Source organism: Carassius auratus, linkage group LG36F (assembly GCF_003368295.1).
Source record: "Carassius auratus strain Wakin linkage group LG36F, ASM336829v1, whole genome shotgun sequence".
NCBI classification, from domain to species: domain Eukaryota; kingdom Metazoa; phylum Chordata; class Actinopteri; order Cypriniformes; family Cyprinidae; genus Carassius; species Carassius auratus.
The window spans coordinates 165,454-185,000 of record NC_039295.1 but is presented as its reverse complement, the minus strand read 5'-3'; the positions used below and the strand labels follow the sequence as shown (position 1 = coordinate 185,000).

Here is a 19,547-nt window from a genome sequence, read left to right as displayed (position 1 = left end):
GGTGGGCGGGGCCGAAGAGTCGCGTGCTGTGTGCAGAGAGCAGTGGGCGGGGCCGAAGAGTCGCGTGCTGTGTGCAGAGAGCAGTGGGTGGGGCCGAAGAGTCGCGTGTCGTGCGCAGAGCGCGTGTGGCGCAGCGCAGAGGAGGAACATAAACAGCTAGAGTCACGTCTCCGAGGTGAGTTCCTTTAAAGGACGAAAACACGACATTTACTCGACGCGTTCGGCGTCTTCTCGGTCTTGGAGCGCGTCTCCGCTTTCTCGAGATGCCAGAGCTGTGTTTGTATGAGAATGTATCCAGAAGGGCACAGAAGTCAGGTTTGTGACGGCGCACTTCGGCCTACTGCGACAGGCTGCGAGCGGGAAACGATCAGAAGTCACGTAAGCGACAGCGGTTATAAGCGCTCACGGCTGCAGGATAGATGTAATGTCTCTGGACTGGACGGGTGAGTGGACAGTCCACACATCAGCCCCGAGGACCACTGGTCTTCCTCAACTCTTCATCTGCTCTCACGCAGTGTGTGTGGAGCTCATAGCTGTGTTTACACTAGACAGCACTTCTGTCCTGATTCGTGATTGTGATTGTTTGGGCATCGAATCCTTGAATCCGGGTTTAATCCGTCGCAGAAGCGATACACAGAAATGCTGTCCGTGTCGGTGGGTTTTGTCATGTTTAAGTAGTTTACACCACGTGTTTTAACGGGAACTCGGTTTATTGACAGTTCAGTTCGCCAACGATTCATTTTTTTGAGTCGAATCTTTCCAAGGAATCGGTTGAATCGGCTCAATTACTAGACGCAATGTTAACAAATAAAACTTGTTTAAGACTTTTATTAACATACCTGTAACTGTGAAACGAGTCGTTTTGGAAAAGGCATTTTATTGAAATCTGCAAAAACATTTCTTTTTTTTTCTTTTTTTTTTAATTAATGCAAATTAGTTTCAGTGTCATTTAAAGTAAATGCAAATCATATTCATTTAAACTGGTTAATCAACTGGTTTACAAAGTAGTTTTTACAATGTGTCTTTTAGGTCACTAAGACGTAAACTTAAATATTTATTAGGTTTATTAGGTGAAGAAGAACCATCATCATCGTCTTGCCAAACTGAAGCAGATTGAATTGGATTGTACTGTTTTTAATGTGAATAGAAAATGGTTTGATTCAGACGTGTGTTTAACAGAGTTATTTAAAATCTATCACCTGAATGTATTTTAGGATTATAGTCTAGTGTAGATCTGAAATGACTTTTGTAACTCATGTGAACTGTACACCTTGTGTGATTTATTCTGAGAATACCATCAAAATATCCTTGATGCTGGCCAGGCGTTAAAAAGTGAATAAATAAATCAACTGTGAGTTAAATGTGCTGGGCTAGATGTGAACTGCTTTTTTAATGACTTTACTCTCAAGTTTCTAGTGTTTCGGAGCAGCTCCTCCTGGGTTTGTGTTCATAACTCGGGACTCAAGACCGGAGCCTTCTTCAAACAGGAAGCTGTTATAATGATGATGATGATGATGATGTAATGTGTTTCTCTCCGTCAGAGGCCATGAGCAGCAGCGAGTGTTTCGGATGCGGCCGCACGGGCCACTGGATCAAGAACTGTCCCAGCGCGGGCCGCGGCCGAGGAAAGGGTCGAGGCCGAGGGAAAGGTAGGATCCGCAGATACTGCAGCTGTGTGCTGAGCTGATGCAGTCAATGATGTGTGTGTCTGCTCACGCTAGATCTGTTCTGCTATCGCTGCGGAGAGCCCGGTCACGTGGCCAGAGACTGTGAGAGGACCGAGGACGGTGAGGACCACTGTGTGTGTGTGTGATGTGTGTGTGTGTGTGTGTGTGCTCCTAACGTCTTGTGTTTCTAAACCTTCCTCATAACACTGCTCGGCTCATTTATAATTGTTCAACAGTGGGAATAAAATGACTTCAATGTTTTGAGTTTTCAGCTGTTTTTAGTCTGCAGTTTTGAAGTAGAAACACTAAAATCTATAAAAATCTAGAAATACTAAAAATCATCATCATGAAGAATTTTAAAAAGTAAATACGCTGACACTATTTTTAGGTAAAAGGAAAAGAGAATCCATTTCCCTGAATCACGGTCAGTGTTATCTCTACCACAGTAAACTCCAGGAGTGTGTAAGTGCTGTGTCTCTGGTGTGTGTTTGCAGCGTGCTATAACTGCGGCAGGAGCGGTCACATCTCCAGAGACTGCAAGGAGCCCAAGAAGGAGCGCGAGCAGGTGTGCTACAACTGTGGTAAAGCTGGACACATGGCCCGCGACTGTGAGCACGCTAACGAGCAGAAGTGCTACTCCTGCGGCGGCTTCGGACACATCCAGAAGGGCTGCGAGAAGGTCAAGTGCTACAGGTGAGGCCCGGTCCAGCGCTGCAGGTGACCTCTGACCTCTGCTGACCTGTGCTTCTCCTCTCAGGTGTGGAGAGATCGGACACGTGGCCGTCCAGTGCAGCAAGGCCAGCGAGGTCAACTGCTACAACTGTGGCAAGTCTGGCCATGTGGCTAAAGAGTGCAGCATCGAGGCCAGCGCTTAGACCCGGCTCCTCCATCGCCTCCTTTTCCTGATTGATGGTGAACCCTCTTCACTGGCCAGCGGCTGCTGATTGAGGCTCTTCCCCGGCCAGTGAGCTCTTGACATGTAAAAGGAGGAAAGGGGTGGAAAAACACTTTCCACTTTCTGCATTTAATACAAAAAAAGTTTATGTTTAGTTTGGTAGAGGTGTAATGTATAATGCTTTGTTAAAGAACCCCCTTTCCGTGCCGCTGGTGAACAGGGATGTGTGAGGTGTGTTTGTGGAGTAGACATCAGGACGAACACACGGTAATAACACCCTACAGACATCAGGGAGCGCTGGCTTCTGAACCGTGTGCAGTTTAGTGTTCTGGACTGACCTGGAGAAGCAGCACAGGTCACATCCGCTCGGGTCTGTCCGGCTCAGACCGAACCGCTGGATGGAGAACAGTAATGAATACACAACAAGTGATATAAAGCAGACAACTTTAAAGCATATTCTGGAAACCTTGTGTAATAACAGGACATGAGATCCCTTGTAAAGCATGGGCTGTTTGGTCAGTTCATGACCCCAGGTGATGACGGACGGAGGTCAGGTCAGGTCGCTCTACACAAGGTGAAAACTTCAGCAAGAGAAGAAATAAACAGAGATTTGGAGTTCGAAGAAAGGTGAATCTTTTCACAGAAATCAAAAAGATATTTTTGTACAATATCACTTAGACTACTCTAAAAATAATAATAATAAACACTTTGATTAGCTTGTACTCAGTTTTTAAGTCGGAGGGTGAATGAAACTGAAGTTGTAGGACATAGAAATGTAATTTAAACTCAATAAACCTGGAGGAAGAAGGGGTGTGAAGACTTACGCTTCTTTTCTGAGTGCTGTCACTTTACTCTTTCCTTCCAGGGATACACACATTGTCCTTCTGATGTGTGACTGTAAGAGACGGTTCTGCACGCTCGTCTTCTGAGAGCGGAACACGTCTGATCTCATATAGTGTCTACAACATTCACTACAATTACTTTTTTTAAACATTTGTGTGTATATTTTTAACCAAATGCCACCATTGCCAGATGTGCTTTAAGGGAAGTTGTGGCCTAATGGTTAGAGAGTCGGAGGATGAATGGCGATCAAAGGGTTGTGAGTTCGAGTCCCGGGCCGGCAGGAGTTGTGGGTGGGGGGAGTACATGTACAGTTCTCTCTCCTTCATACGACTGAGCTGTCCTTGAGCAAGGCATCGAACCCCCAACTGCTCCCCGTGCTGCCCACTGGGTCACCATAACTGGCTGAATGTCACATCGTCTCTTTCACTTAAATATGCAGTGTAAGGAGTCTGAGGTGCACTTGAGATGAGGAGGACTGTGATCACGAGCAGTGTTTGACCCTGTATGGAGTGATTGATAAAGGTTAGGGATAATACATTCTCTGTTCATTCACTGAAGATAAAGACTGAATTAAAGGAGGAACCCTAACACACCCAGGTGGAGTCTAACACTGATCTGAGGTTTGTGATCTAACACAGAAGCTGAAGAGCATGTTTCAGGTATTACAGATCTCGAGATCACGGTGTATGGAGGTAAATCAGTGGCTGAACTCACAGCTTGTTCATCTGAATGTGAGAACATGTCATATTAACATTAGTAAGTTGAAATTGACACTCAGCTCTAATGTGAAAAGCCAAATCTTTCAGTTTGCACACACAGACAATGATCAAAACACCCGTGTTCTGAATTGGAAGTTGTAGATTAATAGTTTCAAATGTGTAGAATGACATTTACACAAAGAAAAAATGACATGCACAAATGTTTATTTTTACTTCGCACTTTACTTCAGTTTCATCCTCTTCCCGTGGATTTTCAGTGTTCATGGTAAAATCATACCGATCTTGTTTCTCCGTTTCTCGATGAATATACCGCTCTTGAAACGCTGCACCACGCAAGTTTCACCGACGACGACATCTGACAAGAACTGACGTTAGTTTGAAGACGAAATAGTAGTTGACGTCGGAGTCCAGCGAACTTTTTAGTGTAAAATCTGAGAGGAATGAATGAAATCATTGACTTCAGGGCCACTATTTAAAAAAATAATACATTTACTAAAAGTAATTTAAGCGTTCAACAATGTTAGTAATTTATATTTTTAGTGGAACTAATTGACTGCCAAGCTATGTCCAAATCATGATGCTGAATTATTTTAGTTACTGACCGCAAAATCACACTTTTTGAGACGTTCCACATTAAAAATTACTAATCACTTTAATAATATTCACGATAAGTGCCATTTGAAATTGCTTTTTTAAATCTTTAAGAGAGTAAGATGTGGAAAAGCCTTTACTTCACACCAGCATGAGCACGGAATATCAGCATTTATTCAGACCAACATCAGGTGTTTCTTAAAAGAATAGAAAGCAATATTATGGTTTATTGATTTGTGTTTTAGCCTGAAGCAATGGTTTGAAGTTAAAATCATCTTAATGCTGGATTTGTTTCATCTTTAGTCTTCTCCAGATATTCACTGATGGACTGGAGTGCTGTGGATTATTGTGATGAAGAGAGAAAAAGATGTTATACGATGTAAGGATATTTAAGGTTTTTCCATCAAAAAGCATCATAATTTAGTAGTAGTCTATTTTCTGTGCCGTTTTTGACCCTGATCAGAAAGCTGTGATTGAACAGGTGTGAAGGACGTAGACACCCAATAGCTCTGTGTGATTGACAGCTCATGCTGCTGTGATTTAGGCTCTAAATGCTATCTATCTATCTATCTATCTATCTATCTATCTATCTATCTATCTATCTATCTATCTATCTATCTATCTATCTATCTATCTGTCTATCTATCTATCTGTCTATCTATCTATCTATCTGTCTGTCTGTCTGTATTATATTATATATATATATATCTCAGAAGCGTCACGCAGCTGTCGGTGTTGGTCTGTTGATCTACTGGTGTCTGTCGTCACGTGTTTGCGGATGAGGGTCGTGCGCAGAGCGCGGTGGGCGGGGCCGAAGAGTCGCGTGCTGTGTGCAGAGAGCAGTGGGCGGGGCCGAAGAGTCGCGTGCTGTGTGCAGAGAGCAGTGGGTGGGGCCGAAGAGTCGCGTGTCGTGCGCAGAGCGCGTGTGGCGCAGCGCAGAGGAGGAACATAAACAGCTAGAGTCACGTCTCCGAGGTGAGTTCCTTTAAAGGACGAAAACACGACATTTACTCGACGCGTTCGGCGTCTTCTCGGTCTTGGAGCGCGTCTCCGCTTTCTCGAGATGCCAGAGCTGTGTTTGTATGAGAATGTATCCAGAAGGGCACAGAAGTCAGGTTTGTGACGGCGCACTTCGGCCTACTGCGACAGGCTGCGAGCGGGAAACGATCAGAAGTCACGTAAGCGACAGCGGTTATAAGCGCTCACGGCTGCAGGATAGATGTAATGTCTCTGGACTGGACGGGTGAGTGGACAGTCCACACATCAGCCCCGAGGACCACTGGTCTTCCTCAACTCTTCATCTGCTCTCACGCAGTGTGTGTGGAGCTCATAGCTGTGTTTACACTAGACAGCACTTCTGTCCTGATTCGTGATTGTGATTGTTTGGGCATCGAATCCTTGAATCCGGGTTTAATCCGTCGCAGAAGCGATACACAGAAATGCTGTCCGTGTCGGTGGGTTTTGTCATGTTTAAGTAGTTTACACCACGTGTTTTAACGGGAACTCGGTTTATTGACAGTTCAGTTCGCCAACGATTCATTTTTTTGAGTCGAATCTTTCCAAGGAATCGGTTGAATCGGCTCAATTACTAGACGCAATGTTAACAAATAAAACTTGTTTAAGACTTTTATTAACATACCTGTAACTGTGAAACGAGTCGTTTTGGAAAAGGCATTTTATTGAAATCTGCAAAAACATTTCTTTTTTTTTTTTTTTTTTTTAATTAATGCAAATTAGTTTCAGTGTCATTTAAAGTAAATGCAAATCATATTCATTTAAACTGGTTAATCAACTGGTTTACAAAGTAGTTTTTACAATGTGTCTTTTAGGTCACTAAGACGTAAACTTAAATATTTATTAGGTTTATTAGGTGAAGAAGAACCATCATCATCGTCTTGCCAAACTGAAGCAGATTGAATTGGATTGTACTGTTTTTAATGTGAATAGAAAATGGTTTGATTCAGACGTGTGTTTAACAGAGTTATTTAAAATCTATCACCTGAATGTATTTTAGGATTATAGTCTAGTGTAGATCTGAAATGACTTTTGTAACTCATGTGAACTGTACACCTTGTGTGATTTATTCTGAGAATACCATCAAAATATCCTTGATGCTGGCCAGGCGTTAAAAAGTGAATAAATAAATCAACTGTGAGTTAAATGTGCTGGGCTAGATGTGAACTGCTTTTTTAATGACTTTACTCTCAAGTTTCTAGTGTTTCGGAGCAGCTCCTCCTGGGTTTGTGTTCATAACTCGGGACTCAAGACCGGAGCCTTCTTCAAACAGGAAGCTGTTATAATGATGATGATGATGATGATGTAATGTGTTTCTCTCCGTCAGAGGCCATGAGCAGCAGCGAGTGTTTCGGATGCGGCCGCACGGGCCACTGGATCAAGAACTGTCCCAGCGCGGGCCGCGGCCGAGGAAAGGGTCGAGGCCGAGGGAAAGGTAGGATCCGCAGATACTGCAGCTGTGTGCTGAGCTGATGCAGTCAATGATGTGTGTGTCTGCTCACGCTAGATCTGTTCTGCTATCGCTGCGGAGAGCCCGGTCACGTGGCCAGAGACTGTGAGAGGACCGAGGACGGTGAGGACCACTGTGTGTGTGTGTGATGTGTGTGTGTGTGTGTGTGTGCTCCTAACGTCTTGTGTTTCTAAACCTTCCTCATAACACTGCTCGGCTCATTTATAATTGTTCAACAGTGGGAATAAAATGACTTCAATGTTTTGAGTTTTCAGCTGTTTTTAGTCTGCAGTTTTGAAGTAGAAACACTAAAATCTATAAAAATCTAGAAATACTAAAAATCATCATCATGAAGAATTTTAAAAAGTAAATACGCTGACACTATTTTTAGGTAAAAGGAAAAGAGAATCCATTTCCCTGAATCACGGTCAGTGTTATCTCTACCACAGTAAACTCCAGGAGTGTGTAAGTGCTGTGTCTCTGGTGTGTGTTTGCAGCGTGCTATAACTGCGGCAGGAGCGGTCACATCTCCAGAGACTGCAAGGAGCCCAAGAAGGAGCGCGAGCAGGTGTGCTACAACTGTGGTAAAGCTGGACACATGGCCCGCGACTGTGAGCACGCTAACGAGCAGAAGTGCTACTCCTGCGGCGGCTTCGGACACATCCAGAAGGGCTGCGAGAAGGTCAAGTGCTACAGGTGAGGCCCGGTCCAGCGCTGCAGGTGACCTCTGACCTCTGCTGACCTGTGCTTCTCCTCTCAGGTGTGGAGAGATCGGACACGTGGCCGTCCAGTGCAGCAAGGCCAGCGAGGTCAACTGCTACAACTGTGGCAAGTCTGGCCATGTGGCTAAAGAGTGCAGCATCGAGGCCAGCGCTTAGACCCGGCTCCTCCATCGCCTCCTTTTCCTGATTGATGGTGAACCCTCTTCACTGGCCAGCGGCTGCTGATTGAGGCTCTTCCCCGGCCAGTGAGCTCTTGACATGTAAAAGGAGGAAAGGGGTGGAAAAACACTTTCCACTTTCTGCATTTAATACAAAAAAAGTTTATGTTTAGTTTGGTAGAGGTGTAATGTATAATGCTTTGTTAAAGAACCCCCTTTCCGTGCCGCTGGTGAACAGGGATGTGTGAGGTGTGTTTGTGGAGTAGACATCAGGACGAACACACGGTAATAACACCCTACAGACATCAGGGAGCGCTGGCTTCTGAACCGTGTGCAGTTTAGTGTTCTGGACTGACCTGGAGAAGCAGCACAGGTCACATCCGCTCGGGTCTGTCCGGCTCAGACCGAACCGCTGGATGGAGAACAGTAATGAATACACAACAAGTGATATAAAGCAGACAACTTTAAAGCATATTCTGGAAACCTTGTGTAATAACAGGACATGAGATCCCTTGTAAAGCATGGGCTGTTTGGTCAGTTCATGACCCCAGGTGATGACGGACGGAGGTCAGGTCAGGTCGCTCTACACAAGGTGAAAACTTCAGCAAGAGAAGAAATAAACAGAGATTTGGAGTTCGAAGAAAGGTGAATCTTTTCACAGAAATCAAAAAGATATTTTTGTACAATATCACTTAGACTACTCTAAAAATAATAATAATAAACACTTTGATTAGCTTGTACTCAGTTTTTAAGTCGGAGGGTGAATGAAACTGAAGTTGTAGGACATAGAAATGTAATTTAAACTCAATAAACCTGGAGGAAGAAGGGGTGTGAAGACTTACGCTTCTTTTCTGAGTGCTGTCACTTTACTCTTTCCTTCCAGGGATACACACATTGTCCTTCTGATGTGTGACTGTAAGAGACGGTTCTGCACGCTCGTCTTCTGAGAGCGGAACACGTCTGATCTCATATAGTGTCTACAACATTCACTACAATTACTTTTTTTAAACATTTGTGTGTATATTTTTAACCAAATGCCACCATTGCCAGATGTGCTTTAAGGGAAGTTGTGGCCTAATGGTTAGAGAGTCGGAGGATGAATGGCGATCAAAGGGTTGTGAGTTCGAGTCCCGGGCCGGCAGGAGTTGTGGGTGGGGGGAGTACATGTACAGTTCTCTCTCCTTCATACGACTGAGCTGTCCTTGAGCAAGGCATCGAACCCCCAACTGCTCCCCGTGCTGCCCACTGGGTCACCATAACTGGCTGAATGTCACATCGTCTCTTTCACTTAAATATGCAGTGTAAGGAGTCTGAGGTGCACTTGAGATGAGGAGGACTGTGATCACGAGCAGTGTTTGACCCTGTATGGAGTGATTGATAAAGGTTAGGGATAATACATTCTCTGTTCATTCACTGAAGATAAAGACTGAATTAAAGGAGGAACCCTAACACACCCAGGTGGAGTCTAACACTGATCTGAGGTTTGTGATCTAACACAGAAGCTGAAGAGCATGTTTCAGGTATTACAGATCTCGAGATCACGGTGTATGGAGGTAAATCAGTGGCTGAACTCACAGCTTGTTCATCTGAATGTGAGAACATGTCATATTAACATTAGTAAGTTGAAATTGACACTCAGCTCTAATGTGAAAAGCCAAATCTTTCAGTTTGCACACACAGACAATGATCAAAACACCCGTGTTCTGAATTGGAAGTTGTAGATTAATAGTTTCAAATGTGTAGAATGACATTTACACAAAGAAAAAATGACATGCACAAATGTTTATTTTTACTTCGCACTTTACTTCAGTTTCATCCTCTTCCCGTGGATTTTCAGTGTTCATGGTAAAATCATACCGATCTTGTTTCTCCGTTTCTCGATGAATATACCGCTCTTGAAACGCTGCACCACGCAAGTTTCACCGACGACGACATCTGACAAGAACTGACGTTAGTTTGAAGACGAAATAGTAGTTGACGTCGGAGTCCAGCGAACTTCACTGCAGCGAGATCTCTCCTGTGAACTCGAGCTGAGTGACGCGAAGAAAGACCAATCAAGCACACGCACATCTGCTGCTTTTAGCGTCTCAGAGCCGCGTCAGACTGCTTTAACATGGTCAACAAACACCCATTTCAAACATTATCCGCTTTTACCACCGGAACACTAACACGCGAAAGAGTGACGTGGACGGAGTACTGACGTCGGTGCGCAGTCAACCAATCACAGACTTTTGCTTTGCCCACGTTTCATTTCAAAACATTTCAAGGCATTTCAAAACTATTCGAGCATGAAAAAGCGAGTGTTGTTACTGTACTATTTATGCAACCCATTAAATATGAATAATCTTATATATATATATATATATATATATATATATATATATATATATATATATATATATATATATATAATCTCAGAACACTTTATTTTAAGATGTCCTTAAATTGTGCATAATTATATGAAAGTAACCCTAAGGCAAACCTCAGTCCTATCCTTAAACAAACAGTATTTGCATGTAGCTTATTAATATTACTCGATCATTAAATGTATAATTACAATGCAACAAGGACACCTTCAAATAAAATGCAGCTCTAATTTTTTTAAATTAAAGATTATTATTAATACTACTATAAATACATATTATTGTAAATAAATAATCTAATACATTTATTTTGTAATTATCGTTGCAATAATAGTTTTTATTCCCTTTGGAAGTATCTGGATATTTGCATTGATTAGGCTGCTCATAGAATGTGTTTACAATAACATTCAAATGCACAGATGTATTTCCACATTACATATGAAACACCAAAAAGATCAGTAATCATGCGAACATATATTTCATTGCTTAATTATCTAATAATATTTAGTTTCTGTTATAGGACTCCTATCCGAACCTCCCTGATCTTTCTGTGTTCTATTGGTTGGATAAGTCTTCAATAAATTTAATTCATTCAAAATTTTTATTCATTATAATCAATAAGTATGACTACATAATTTATCCCAGTAATTATAATTATAATTTTAATTTATTAATTAATGAAATAAAACTATTCGTAGCTACGCATGAACTTTCCAGTAGAGGGAGCCACACGTTTGGTTTTGTGGCGATTCATGACGTAGGGTCAGTATGGCGGAAGTGACGACAGAGGCGCCAAAAGTTTAAATTTGTTTCAGTTGACGGCGAGGGTCTCGAGCGTATACTCGGTTAGTACATTAGTTTGGTGTTATTTGTAGAGTTTCAATAATGTCGGACCAACAATGTGTGAAAGATGGTAATGTAATTCTGTATCTTTGAATTCCTTGTGGAGCTTTACAATCTACAAATGTTCGTAATCGGTTTTGAAGTCCGCTAATATGTCGACGCGTTTCTGTGTGACGCGCGTGAGGGGGATAACGTTATTAATCTGTTGTTTCTGGACACAGACATGGCTGAAAACACTTTCCCGGTGTATAAGGTGGACGCTATCGTGCAGTTCTACCGGACCGAGGTTCTGACCGGACAAGAGGCCAAACACTTCACCAAGAACGACATCACCCCGAGCCCGAAGGTCAAAACACACTAATAATATACTGTTACTGTACTGTAATCTACTGCTCTGGGTTCCACAGAGTCAGGAAACACAGGATTATAAACACCGTGTCCAGTAATTGAAGTAGTAAAGATGCTGGACATTAAAAGAATGTGTTTGATTCACAGGCAGAGTCCATCCAGAGAGTCTACATGAGGGTTCTGCAGCTTCTGTTCCGCTTCAGACCCGAGTGCCATTACACTGTGAGTGTGTTTCCTCCGAGCTGAGCCTCCGATCACAACTCTATCCTGCATTATATCTCTCTCTACATCTCTCTGTGTGTGTGTCAGGTGCCCCTGTCGGAGAACCTGCAGCACCCCATGCTGTACGAGTGGGTGTCCCCCATCATGAGTGTGTACATGCGCATGTAAGAGCAGGAGCGTTAGAGTGATCTGTGATGATATTGTGCATGTGTTGCTCATCTCTGAACTTCACATCTACTGTTCTTCCAGGTGCGAGTTCTTACCGTTGTGTCATGTGTTTGATTTCTCCCTCAATGACTTGCTCAACCCTAGTAAGTAGCTCTTATATTCTCTCTCTTCACAGAGATCACAATATGATTGATCATTGTTCCCTAGCTGCTCCTGTGTGTGTGTGTGTGTGTGTGTGTGTGTGTGTAAACCTGCCAACCTTATGGAATAGTTCACCCGAAAATATTAATGTCAAACATATTCAAGCAAACATAAAACCATAGTTGTAATCATTTGTAATCAAATTCAGTTTATTTGTAACTTTTTGTCGAGATTAATGTTGATTTGATGTTAAGGTGAAGCTGAATGATTTCTGACTCTGACAGAGAGCAAGCGGACGATCGTTATCCTGAGTGCGATCCAGAACTACCTGCACTTCAGGAAGCAGAGGATGGAGACCATCGCAGACCACCAGCAGAGTTTTGTCAGTATTCACCTGATGTTCATGATGTAGTCCGCTCAAACATGTGACGTGCAGATCATTTCTCCATTGTGTTGTGTTCGTTCTTGAGTGTGTGTGTGTGTGTGTGTGTACATACAGATACTGTGCTCTGACTATTTATATTAAATCAAGGCCTTGTCGTGGTTTTCTTGTCTTTGGTCAAACAGCGGTCAGTTATGGACAGACTCCAGACATACACCAGAGAAATAAAGGAAGCAGAGAGAAAGATTGAGAAACTGACGTAAGTGTGTGTGTTTCTTTGAACGTGTCTGTTTTATTAGAAATGATGTTTCTGACCCAGACGAACCTCTCGTTGGCAGGACCATTCCCCCGGAGCAGCAAGCCGAGGCTAAAGAGCTAGCGAGCGCTCTGTCCGAGCTGGCCACTAGCATGCAGCACGAGTACCAGGATGTGGTCAGTGATCTGTGCACACACGTGTACCTCTGGATCTCTGTGTTAAAGCCTTCACGTGCCCAGTGTTTGACTCTGTTCTCTCTCCAGAACACCATGAATGAAGCGGTCGCACAGTGCAAGACTGAGATAGCTGAGCTCTCACAGAAACTGGTATGTATCAGATCATGAACTAGATCGGTCCGGTCTCACTGACCGCTGTTAATGAGGGGACGTGAGGGGAGTAGTGCTGATCGTTTCTTCTGTTGTGAGGTACATCGGAGTGAAACCCATGAAACAGGACGTAGTTGTGACCGTCCCCGTGGCCCGTCTGACAAACACGTGCTGATATTATCAACATGGATTAGTACTTTAAAGTCTAGGCATGAAACATGGAATAAACACTATCTTTAGCCATGTTGTTTTGCCGTTGTGTGAATGACCTCGGGCTGGTCAGGACTGTATCTGAAGGAGAAGTCTGAGGTTTATCAAGCGTAGGTGATCGATCATGAAGAAGAGTGAAGGAATAGTTTAACTCCAACTAGATTTAATTTAATGCTCAAATATTTTAAGATACTTGAGATTCAGATGCTCTGTTTCAGAGAACAGTTAATACACAGCTGGTGTAAATCTATCAATGAAAGGCTTTTTTCAGTCATGCTGCATACCTTTTTTCTAATTAATCTAAATGTACTGGTTTAATGCTCGTAAGTGCAGATGATTAGTTTGACCATGTAAATGTTGCATAAACTGATCTATTTTGCTTGGGTTAGATGAAGTGGAAGTTTCTTGAAGTAATGTTGGAGGTTACCAGAGTGATTTCAGTCCTGTAGTTAATGTTAGTATAATAATAATAATATAATAGTTGACAGATGCTGTGGTTTCACTGCACGCGTGCGAGTGATTGATTGTGCACGGTTTATAGTACGGATTCGTTCTTTAACTGTAAAATGTTCCCTAACAGATCAATAACCTCGATCTGTGTCTGTTTGCTTGAACTTCTGTTCATCTGTCACCTCGAAATCATGCAGTAAACTGACTTCCTGTACAGCCTTGCTAATACTGTGCGTTATGGCTAATATTGTGCAAAAAAATATTAAAGACCATGATGGGTGTATCTTGCCTTCCAGTCACCCAAAAGTGAAATAATTTATTCACCTTCATGTTTAATCATGAAACTGCTGTCCATTAAATTAGATATTTTTAATGTTCTTGTTCATCCTGTGAATCTCCATGCCACCAGTCCTTTAATCATGAAGTATGAAGACATGGTAAATCTATAGTCCGGCGGTGTCTGACCGTCTCTGAATGACCACAGGGAGCAGGTTTGGGAATCCCTGCTGAGACACAGAAAACATCTCTATATGATGAACACTTCACTCTATTCATCATCACATCTAATCTGCTAAATGTGTTCGACACACAGGATGTGATGAACATTACTAGACTTCTGTTGAATGTTCCTCAAACTCCATGACCTCTAGTTTTCTCTTGTGTGCTCCCCCAGACTCAGAGGAGAGTGGACGTGACCTCACTGAAGGATGAGCTGGTCAAGCTGAAGTCTCAGATCGTGGAGTCGCCTGAAGAACTGAAGAATGAGATGGAGAGGATGAAGGAGAACGTCAAGAGCATTAGGATGTCAAAGGTCTGTGGTTAGCTTGTGAAGCGCTTCTTTTCTTCCGTCTTTAGGTCAACGGATCGCTGTTTCAGGGGTCATAAGGTCATGCAACACCTGTAGAAGTTACATTTCCAAAACTTATCAAGGCCCAGTAATTTCTGGTTTTAAAACTGTATTTCACAAATCTCTGTATAATAGAATTGTTTTAATCCGGTTCTGAGTTTTGGTACATGATTGCACATATATCACGTAGTTTAAGTTAAAATTAAGGAGATTCCTGCATATATTTATGCAATAATAGAATTGTAGTTTAGATGAGTTAAGTCCACGCTGACTGAGATTAATCAGTATCTGAGAGTTTCTTCTGTCACTGATGTTAATCTCACTACAACAGACTAATCTCTCACTGCTCTTGATTAAATTACCTTTCTAACTCTAATCTGTTCGTAATCATGTTAGTGTTTGTATCTGAATACTGCTGTCAGACTGCTGCGGTTCCCAGAACTAAAGTCAGTTCCTGATAATATTGGTTAAGATCCACTGATGGAGTAACGTCTGGCGCAGCTGCAGCTGGTTCCTGTGGAAGAAGAAATCAGACGATTAGCTTTAGTACTCACTTATCTTAGTTAAACCATGCTGTGATTAAATATGAACCGATATTGTAAAAGAATGGATCAGTTCATGAATACGGTCTCAGATGTCATGTTCTAACACTGGTCCTTTATGTGCTCCGGTTTGATTGTGTCTGTGCGTGTGTGTGTGTGTGTGTGTGTGCGCGCGTGTGTGAGCCAGGAGCTGGCGGACGAGCGGCTGGTGGAGCTGCAGATGCTGGTGCAGTGTGCTGGGCAGGTGGAGGCAGAGATCCAGGTGTTGCTCAAGCAGCAGCAGGACTTACAAGGCAGCATGTGTAAGACCAACCAGCAGAAGGAGGAGGTGAAGCTCACACACAGCAGAATACACTCCTCAGTCCTGTGCTCAAGTATTAAACCTCTCCACCTGTACAGGTCCAGAGCTTGGCAGCCCTGTACGAAGCCTTGCAGAAAGAGCTGAAGAACCTGAGCAGTGAAGAAGGCCAGCTGAAGAGGGCTCTGGCCATGAAACTGGACAAAGAGTCCAAACAACAGATCCGCCGACAGAAGAAGAAAGAGGTGAAGGATCAGCACGTCAAGAATATTTATGGGTAAGTCTCTTTCTCCTTATGATGCCTTTATTCATACGATACCGGTCACACATGGCATAAATAAAAATCATAAGTAGAATAAATAAAATTAAGTTTAGTTCCTTTATTTTGTTTTTTATTTTTTTTTATTTTTATTTTTTATTTTGTAATTTAGCTTCAGAAGACCGTGTCTGGTTCACTGTAGTCACAGATTACAGTCGTGGTTTAGTTTAGCGTTTTTGCACCTGTTGCCTCATGGACCTATCTTTCTAAAAATCTTTAGTTATTGAAGAAACTTACATTTTATAACTTTTTTTTGTTTATATTTGTGCTGATAATTAGAACCGTACAAATGTTTTTTAAATCTTTCATTGCTCTCTAGTCAAATGTTTACATTTTGTGCAGAATAAATTTTCCACCTGTTATTTTTGGAAACTATTATTTGTCCTGATTATCCTAATAATGAAGATGTGTCCAGAGCTGGTGCACACATCACATTCTCCCTCTTCAGTGTTCACGGTCACCACTAACCCTAATACAGACTGAAGTCTAATAATCAGACACAACCGTTAAACAAAAGATGTTAAAAGGGTTCTTTTATATTATCAGTAATAGAAAAGCAATCATTATACTTTCTCTCTCTCCTCCTCAGCATTAATCTGATCGAAGCGTCTCTCTGAATGTGTCGTGCTGCTAAACGAGCGTCTGATTCTGAGCTACAGGCAAAAGACGTGAAACATGTCAGCTTTGGTTGCATTTGAGTTTTTCACAAAAATGAGTTCATTAAGCCCTCTTTTAACGACCCCAGTGCTCCTAATAGTTAATAAACCTTTTAAAATGATCTTTATTTGTGTTTTCTGAGAGAAGGATCTTTCTCGGCTGCTGTTTCTCAAGCTGTAGGTTTGTTACCCAGCGTTCCTGTGGATGACATGAGTCCTAACCCATGAAATATCATTTATAAACCCAACAGATCAAAACCATCAGACAGAGTCACTTTTTCACAGTGTGTGCCAGGATCGCTCCTCTCCGAGAGCAAGAAGCGTCTCTATAAAGTACATTACTGTGAAATAGGTCTAGCGTTTAGTTAATGGTTGGGGACAAATCTCTGATTCAGATCTACTGACTCCTCTTTAAACGGCTGTAGCTCAGTCAGTTCGTGTCTGATTCCAACAAATCATATCATTTTAGAAAGTATTCAAATGGATAAAGTAAAAACTTTTTATAAACTTGCTCTTTCCGAATCACTTTGCCGGCACGGGTCACATTTAAGTTCACAAACCACGTAGCCTAATGTAAAACTAAAGTTGTGATGTTTCAAGACTGTTTTTCTGTTGAATACTGTAGTGTGTTGAGACCGTCTGTATTGTTAGAGCACTATATAAAGATGACCTGACCGGAGTCATGCCAGATCCTGAAGCCCCGCCCACTCACTAGATCTGAGTCTGGATCCAACATCACACACACCATGATCTCCTCACAGATGCAGAGACGGAGCGTTTCAGCTGGAGTCAGACCGAATGTGCTCTCTGTCATGTTCACGCTCGTGTCTTAGCCTCATGAGCAGTTTATTTCTGCTAATCGATGGTCTGTGTTAAGTGCCATCGTTCAGTGATATTAATGTTCCAGCACGTCACGATCGTTATATAGCTGGAGTATATTGAGTTAAAGAACGGTGTCTCCGTCTCTCGGTGTTATGGTGCGTGTACTGTAGCCTGTTCATGTGGAGAAGGGGTCTCCTAATACAACTAGAAAAGAGATTTGTATTCTGACTAAATCCTTATTTGAAGTCTGTTGAGTGGTGGGGAGATATATAGATGATATTACATTGATATGGAGAGGTTCGGAGGCAGATATGTTAGCTTTTCACACATCTCAATAATTACTAATTTATTATAATAATAATAATAGTGACTAATTTGTTCCAGAAGGACCCATCCCTCTGATCCTGGAGAATGGTCCTGTGCTCTTCTTGATTGTTCTGGTTTGATTAGTGTGATCCTTCACCAGAAACCTTCAGAAAACACTGTTCTAACTTATTTTTCAGGCAATATGACAAAATCCACCAGAAACGAGAGGAGATTGTGAAGATGATTGAAGAAAGCAACCGTGAAACTAAAATGTTCAGAGAGAAGATGCAGAAGCTGAGAGAAAAGTGCAACCAGCAAACCCAAAAAGCACAGGTGCCCTTCTCTTCAGTAGTGCTTGCTTCTGTCGTACTAACATTACAACCGCTGTTTTTATTAGAACGTACTCTTTGACCATCGATGTTCGTGTAGTGATCTGTTCCTCTTCTTCACAGGAGTTCTACGAGCGTCTTCTCACGACTCTGGAGCAGTACAACAAGCGGATCGAGAGCATCGTGGTGGAGACCAATGCAGACACCTTAAAAATGAAATCACACTTCTAGATTCTGTTTTATACTCCTCACTGTCTTCAGATTCATTTGTTCACTGTTTTGTCATTTCTAAATGTTTCTTGCTAATAGAATTGTTTTGAATGTTAGGTAGCAAAAAGTCTTTTATTTGGTCTACTTGTACAGCAAATACTCTTGACTCCTAAAAACTGTCTTGTTCTTTTATAAAACGCATTTTTTGGGAACATTTGAGTCTTGTCTGTTCGAGTGAAGCGTTAATGGGTTTGTTTTAAATATTGGGATTCAGGGTATCAGCTGTTAAGATACGATTATGATTTATTTTGTTGAATGTTAAAACTGTGTGTTGGTCTTCGAGGTAGTTTTGGACGATGAAACCGTATCGATGTTTATTGACCGTACTCCATCGATAACCATCGAGAAATGCTCGATATAGGCAGATGACGCAGACTGCACACACAACACGATCAGGAGGAGATTGTGAATAATTTAAAAATAACAATTAATATTAGTCGAATTTAAAAAAAAAAAAAAGTATTTTGAATACAGAAATGGTAGCTGATTGCGTCATCAGTGATGTAAGAGATGTTTTGATCGCCGCTGCTGCGTTATTCAAAATATTAGAAATATAGCAGCTCAGTGCTAGATATCGATCAGGTTAAAACCGAAACCAAGCCATTTACACAAAACACATTCAGCGCATTTTTACACTCTTGACTGCTAGAGATGTAAAGAAAGCCTTGCAAAGTTAAAACCGTTTAGAAAGCACGTCGTGAATCCGTGATGTTACGATTCAGCTTTGCTTTAACGGTTTAAAACGCTGCGTTGTTTCGCTCATTGCTTCCTCTTGTGGCCTCAGGAGACAAAAGTTTCCATAAGACTTATTTAATCTGCATATAACGCATAAGTTTTAAATAATACATTTTATTTTGTGTTTGATTGTTTCGATAAATTGGGTAAATTAAAAAAAACCGTGGTTAAATTTAAACACTTTTTCTATTGTGCTTTGTGTTACAAAATGGTTATAAAAATGTCAATAATTATAGATACTGTTTAGTCCTTTTACCCAGCTGAGAGCCCTACATCACATCCTGTTATGGGATTTATTAATCAGATGGGCTCAGATTTCATGAGAAAATACAGAAGTATTTATCAAATCAAATAGACATTAAAGGAGGTGATTCAGCGATGAAAGGAGAAACAAGACAACAACTGAGTTATGCTAGCAATAACTGTCCAAAAACAACTAAAAAGTCTTAAGTCAAAGTTTACACATTTCCTACAACAAGTCTGGAGACCCACTCTCCTGCACAGTTCAGTTCCATTTCATTCAGTAAAATCATAATTTGTTTATGTGCTTTATTAGGGTTAGGGCAGTGGGTATCCAGGAGAGAAGTCCTCTGTCCTATATTAAATCTAACACATTTATGTGATGCCAGTAGAGAGCGTGTTGAATCTTGGACTA

The 19,547-nt window shown here is 41.8% G+C and overlaps 3 protein-coding genes across 8 annotated transcripts; all 3 read left to right on the top strand.

Moving 5' to 3' along the window:
* Positions 1 to 20: 20 nt before the first annotated feature.
* LOC113068122 (cellular nucleic acid-binding protein-like) lies at positions 21 to 3,374 on the top strand. Of its 3 annotated transcripts, none has more exons than XM_026240734.1 (5): positions 21 to 175; positions 1,542 to 1,649; positions 1,722 to 1,787; positions 2,162 to 2,360; positions 2,425 to 3,374. In XM_026240734.1, exons 2-5 carry the CDS (start codon positions 1,547 to 1,549, stop codon positions 2,540 to 2,542), a joined length of 486 nt encoding a protein of 161 aa, XP_026096519.1. In that variant the 5' UTR covers positions 21 to 175; positions 1,542 to 1,546; the 3' UTR covers positions 2,543 to 3,374. The 3 variants fall into 3 exon arrangements, with proteins under 3 accessions (XP_026096519.1, XP_026096518.1, XP_026096520.1); XM_026240733.1 differs by lacking the exon at positions 21 to 175 and adding an exon at positions 191 to 443; XM_026240735.1 differs by lacking the exon at positions 21 to 175 and adding an exon at positions 469 to 654.
* A 2,161-nt stretch (positions 3,375 to 5,535) lies between these two features.
* On the top strand, positions 5,536 to 8,889 carry LOC113068123 (cellular nucleic acid-binding protein-like). Of its 3 annotated transcripts, none has more exons than XM_026240737.1 (5): positions 5,536 to 5,690; positions 7,057 to 7,164; positions 7,237 to 7,302; positions 7,677 to 7,875; positions 7,940 to 8,889. In XM_026240737.1, the coding sequence occupies exons 2-5, from the start codon at positions 7,062 to 7,064 to the stop codon at positions 8,055 to 8,057; spliced, it is 486 nt and encodes a 161-aa protein (XP_026096522.1). In that variant the 5' UTR covers positions 5,536 to 5,690; positions 7,057 to 7,061; the 3' UTR covers positions 8,058 to 8,889. The 3 variants fall into 3 exon arrangements, with proteins under 3 accessions (XP_026096522.1, XP_026096521.1, XP_026096523.1); XM_026240736.1 differs by lacking the exon at positions 5,536 to 5,690 and adding an exon at positions 5,706 to 5,958; XM_026240738.1 differs by lacking the exon at positions 5,536 to 5,690 and adding an exon at positions 5,985 to 6,169.
* A 2,268-nt stretch (positions 8,890 to 11,157) lies between these two features.
* nuf2 (UF2 component of NDC80 kinetochore complex) lies at positions 11,158 to 18,309 on the top strand. 2 transcript variants are annotated; one of them, XM_026240730.1, is made up of 14 exons: positions 11,158 to 11,267; positions 11,487 to 11,611; positions 11,761 to 11,835; positions 11,923 to 11,999; positions 12,085 to 12,146; positions 12,429 to 12,526; positions 12,712 to 12,785; positions 12,865 to 12,958; positions 13,046 to 13,108; positions 14,442 to 14,579; positions 15,345 to 15,485; positions 15,557 to 15,732; positions 17,756 to 17,891; positions 18,011 to 18,309. In XM_026240730.1, the coding sequence occupies exons 2-14, from the start codon at positions 11,489 to 11,491 to the stop codon at positions 18,116 to 18,118; spliced, it is 1,365 nt and encodes a 454-aa protein (XP_026096515.1). In that variant the 5' UTR covers positions 11,158 to 11,267; positions 11,487 to 11,488; the 3' UTR covers positions 18,119 to 18,309. The 2 variants fall into 2 exon arrangements, with proteins under 2 accessions (XP_026096515.1, XP_026096514.1); XM_026240729.1 differs by having other exon boundaries at positions 11,204 to 11,335.
* The last annotated feature ends 1,238 nt before the right edge of the window (positions 18,310 to 19,547 follow it).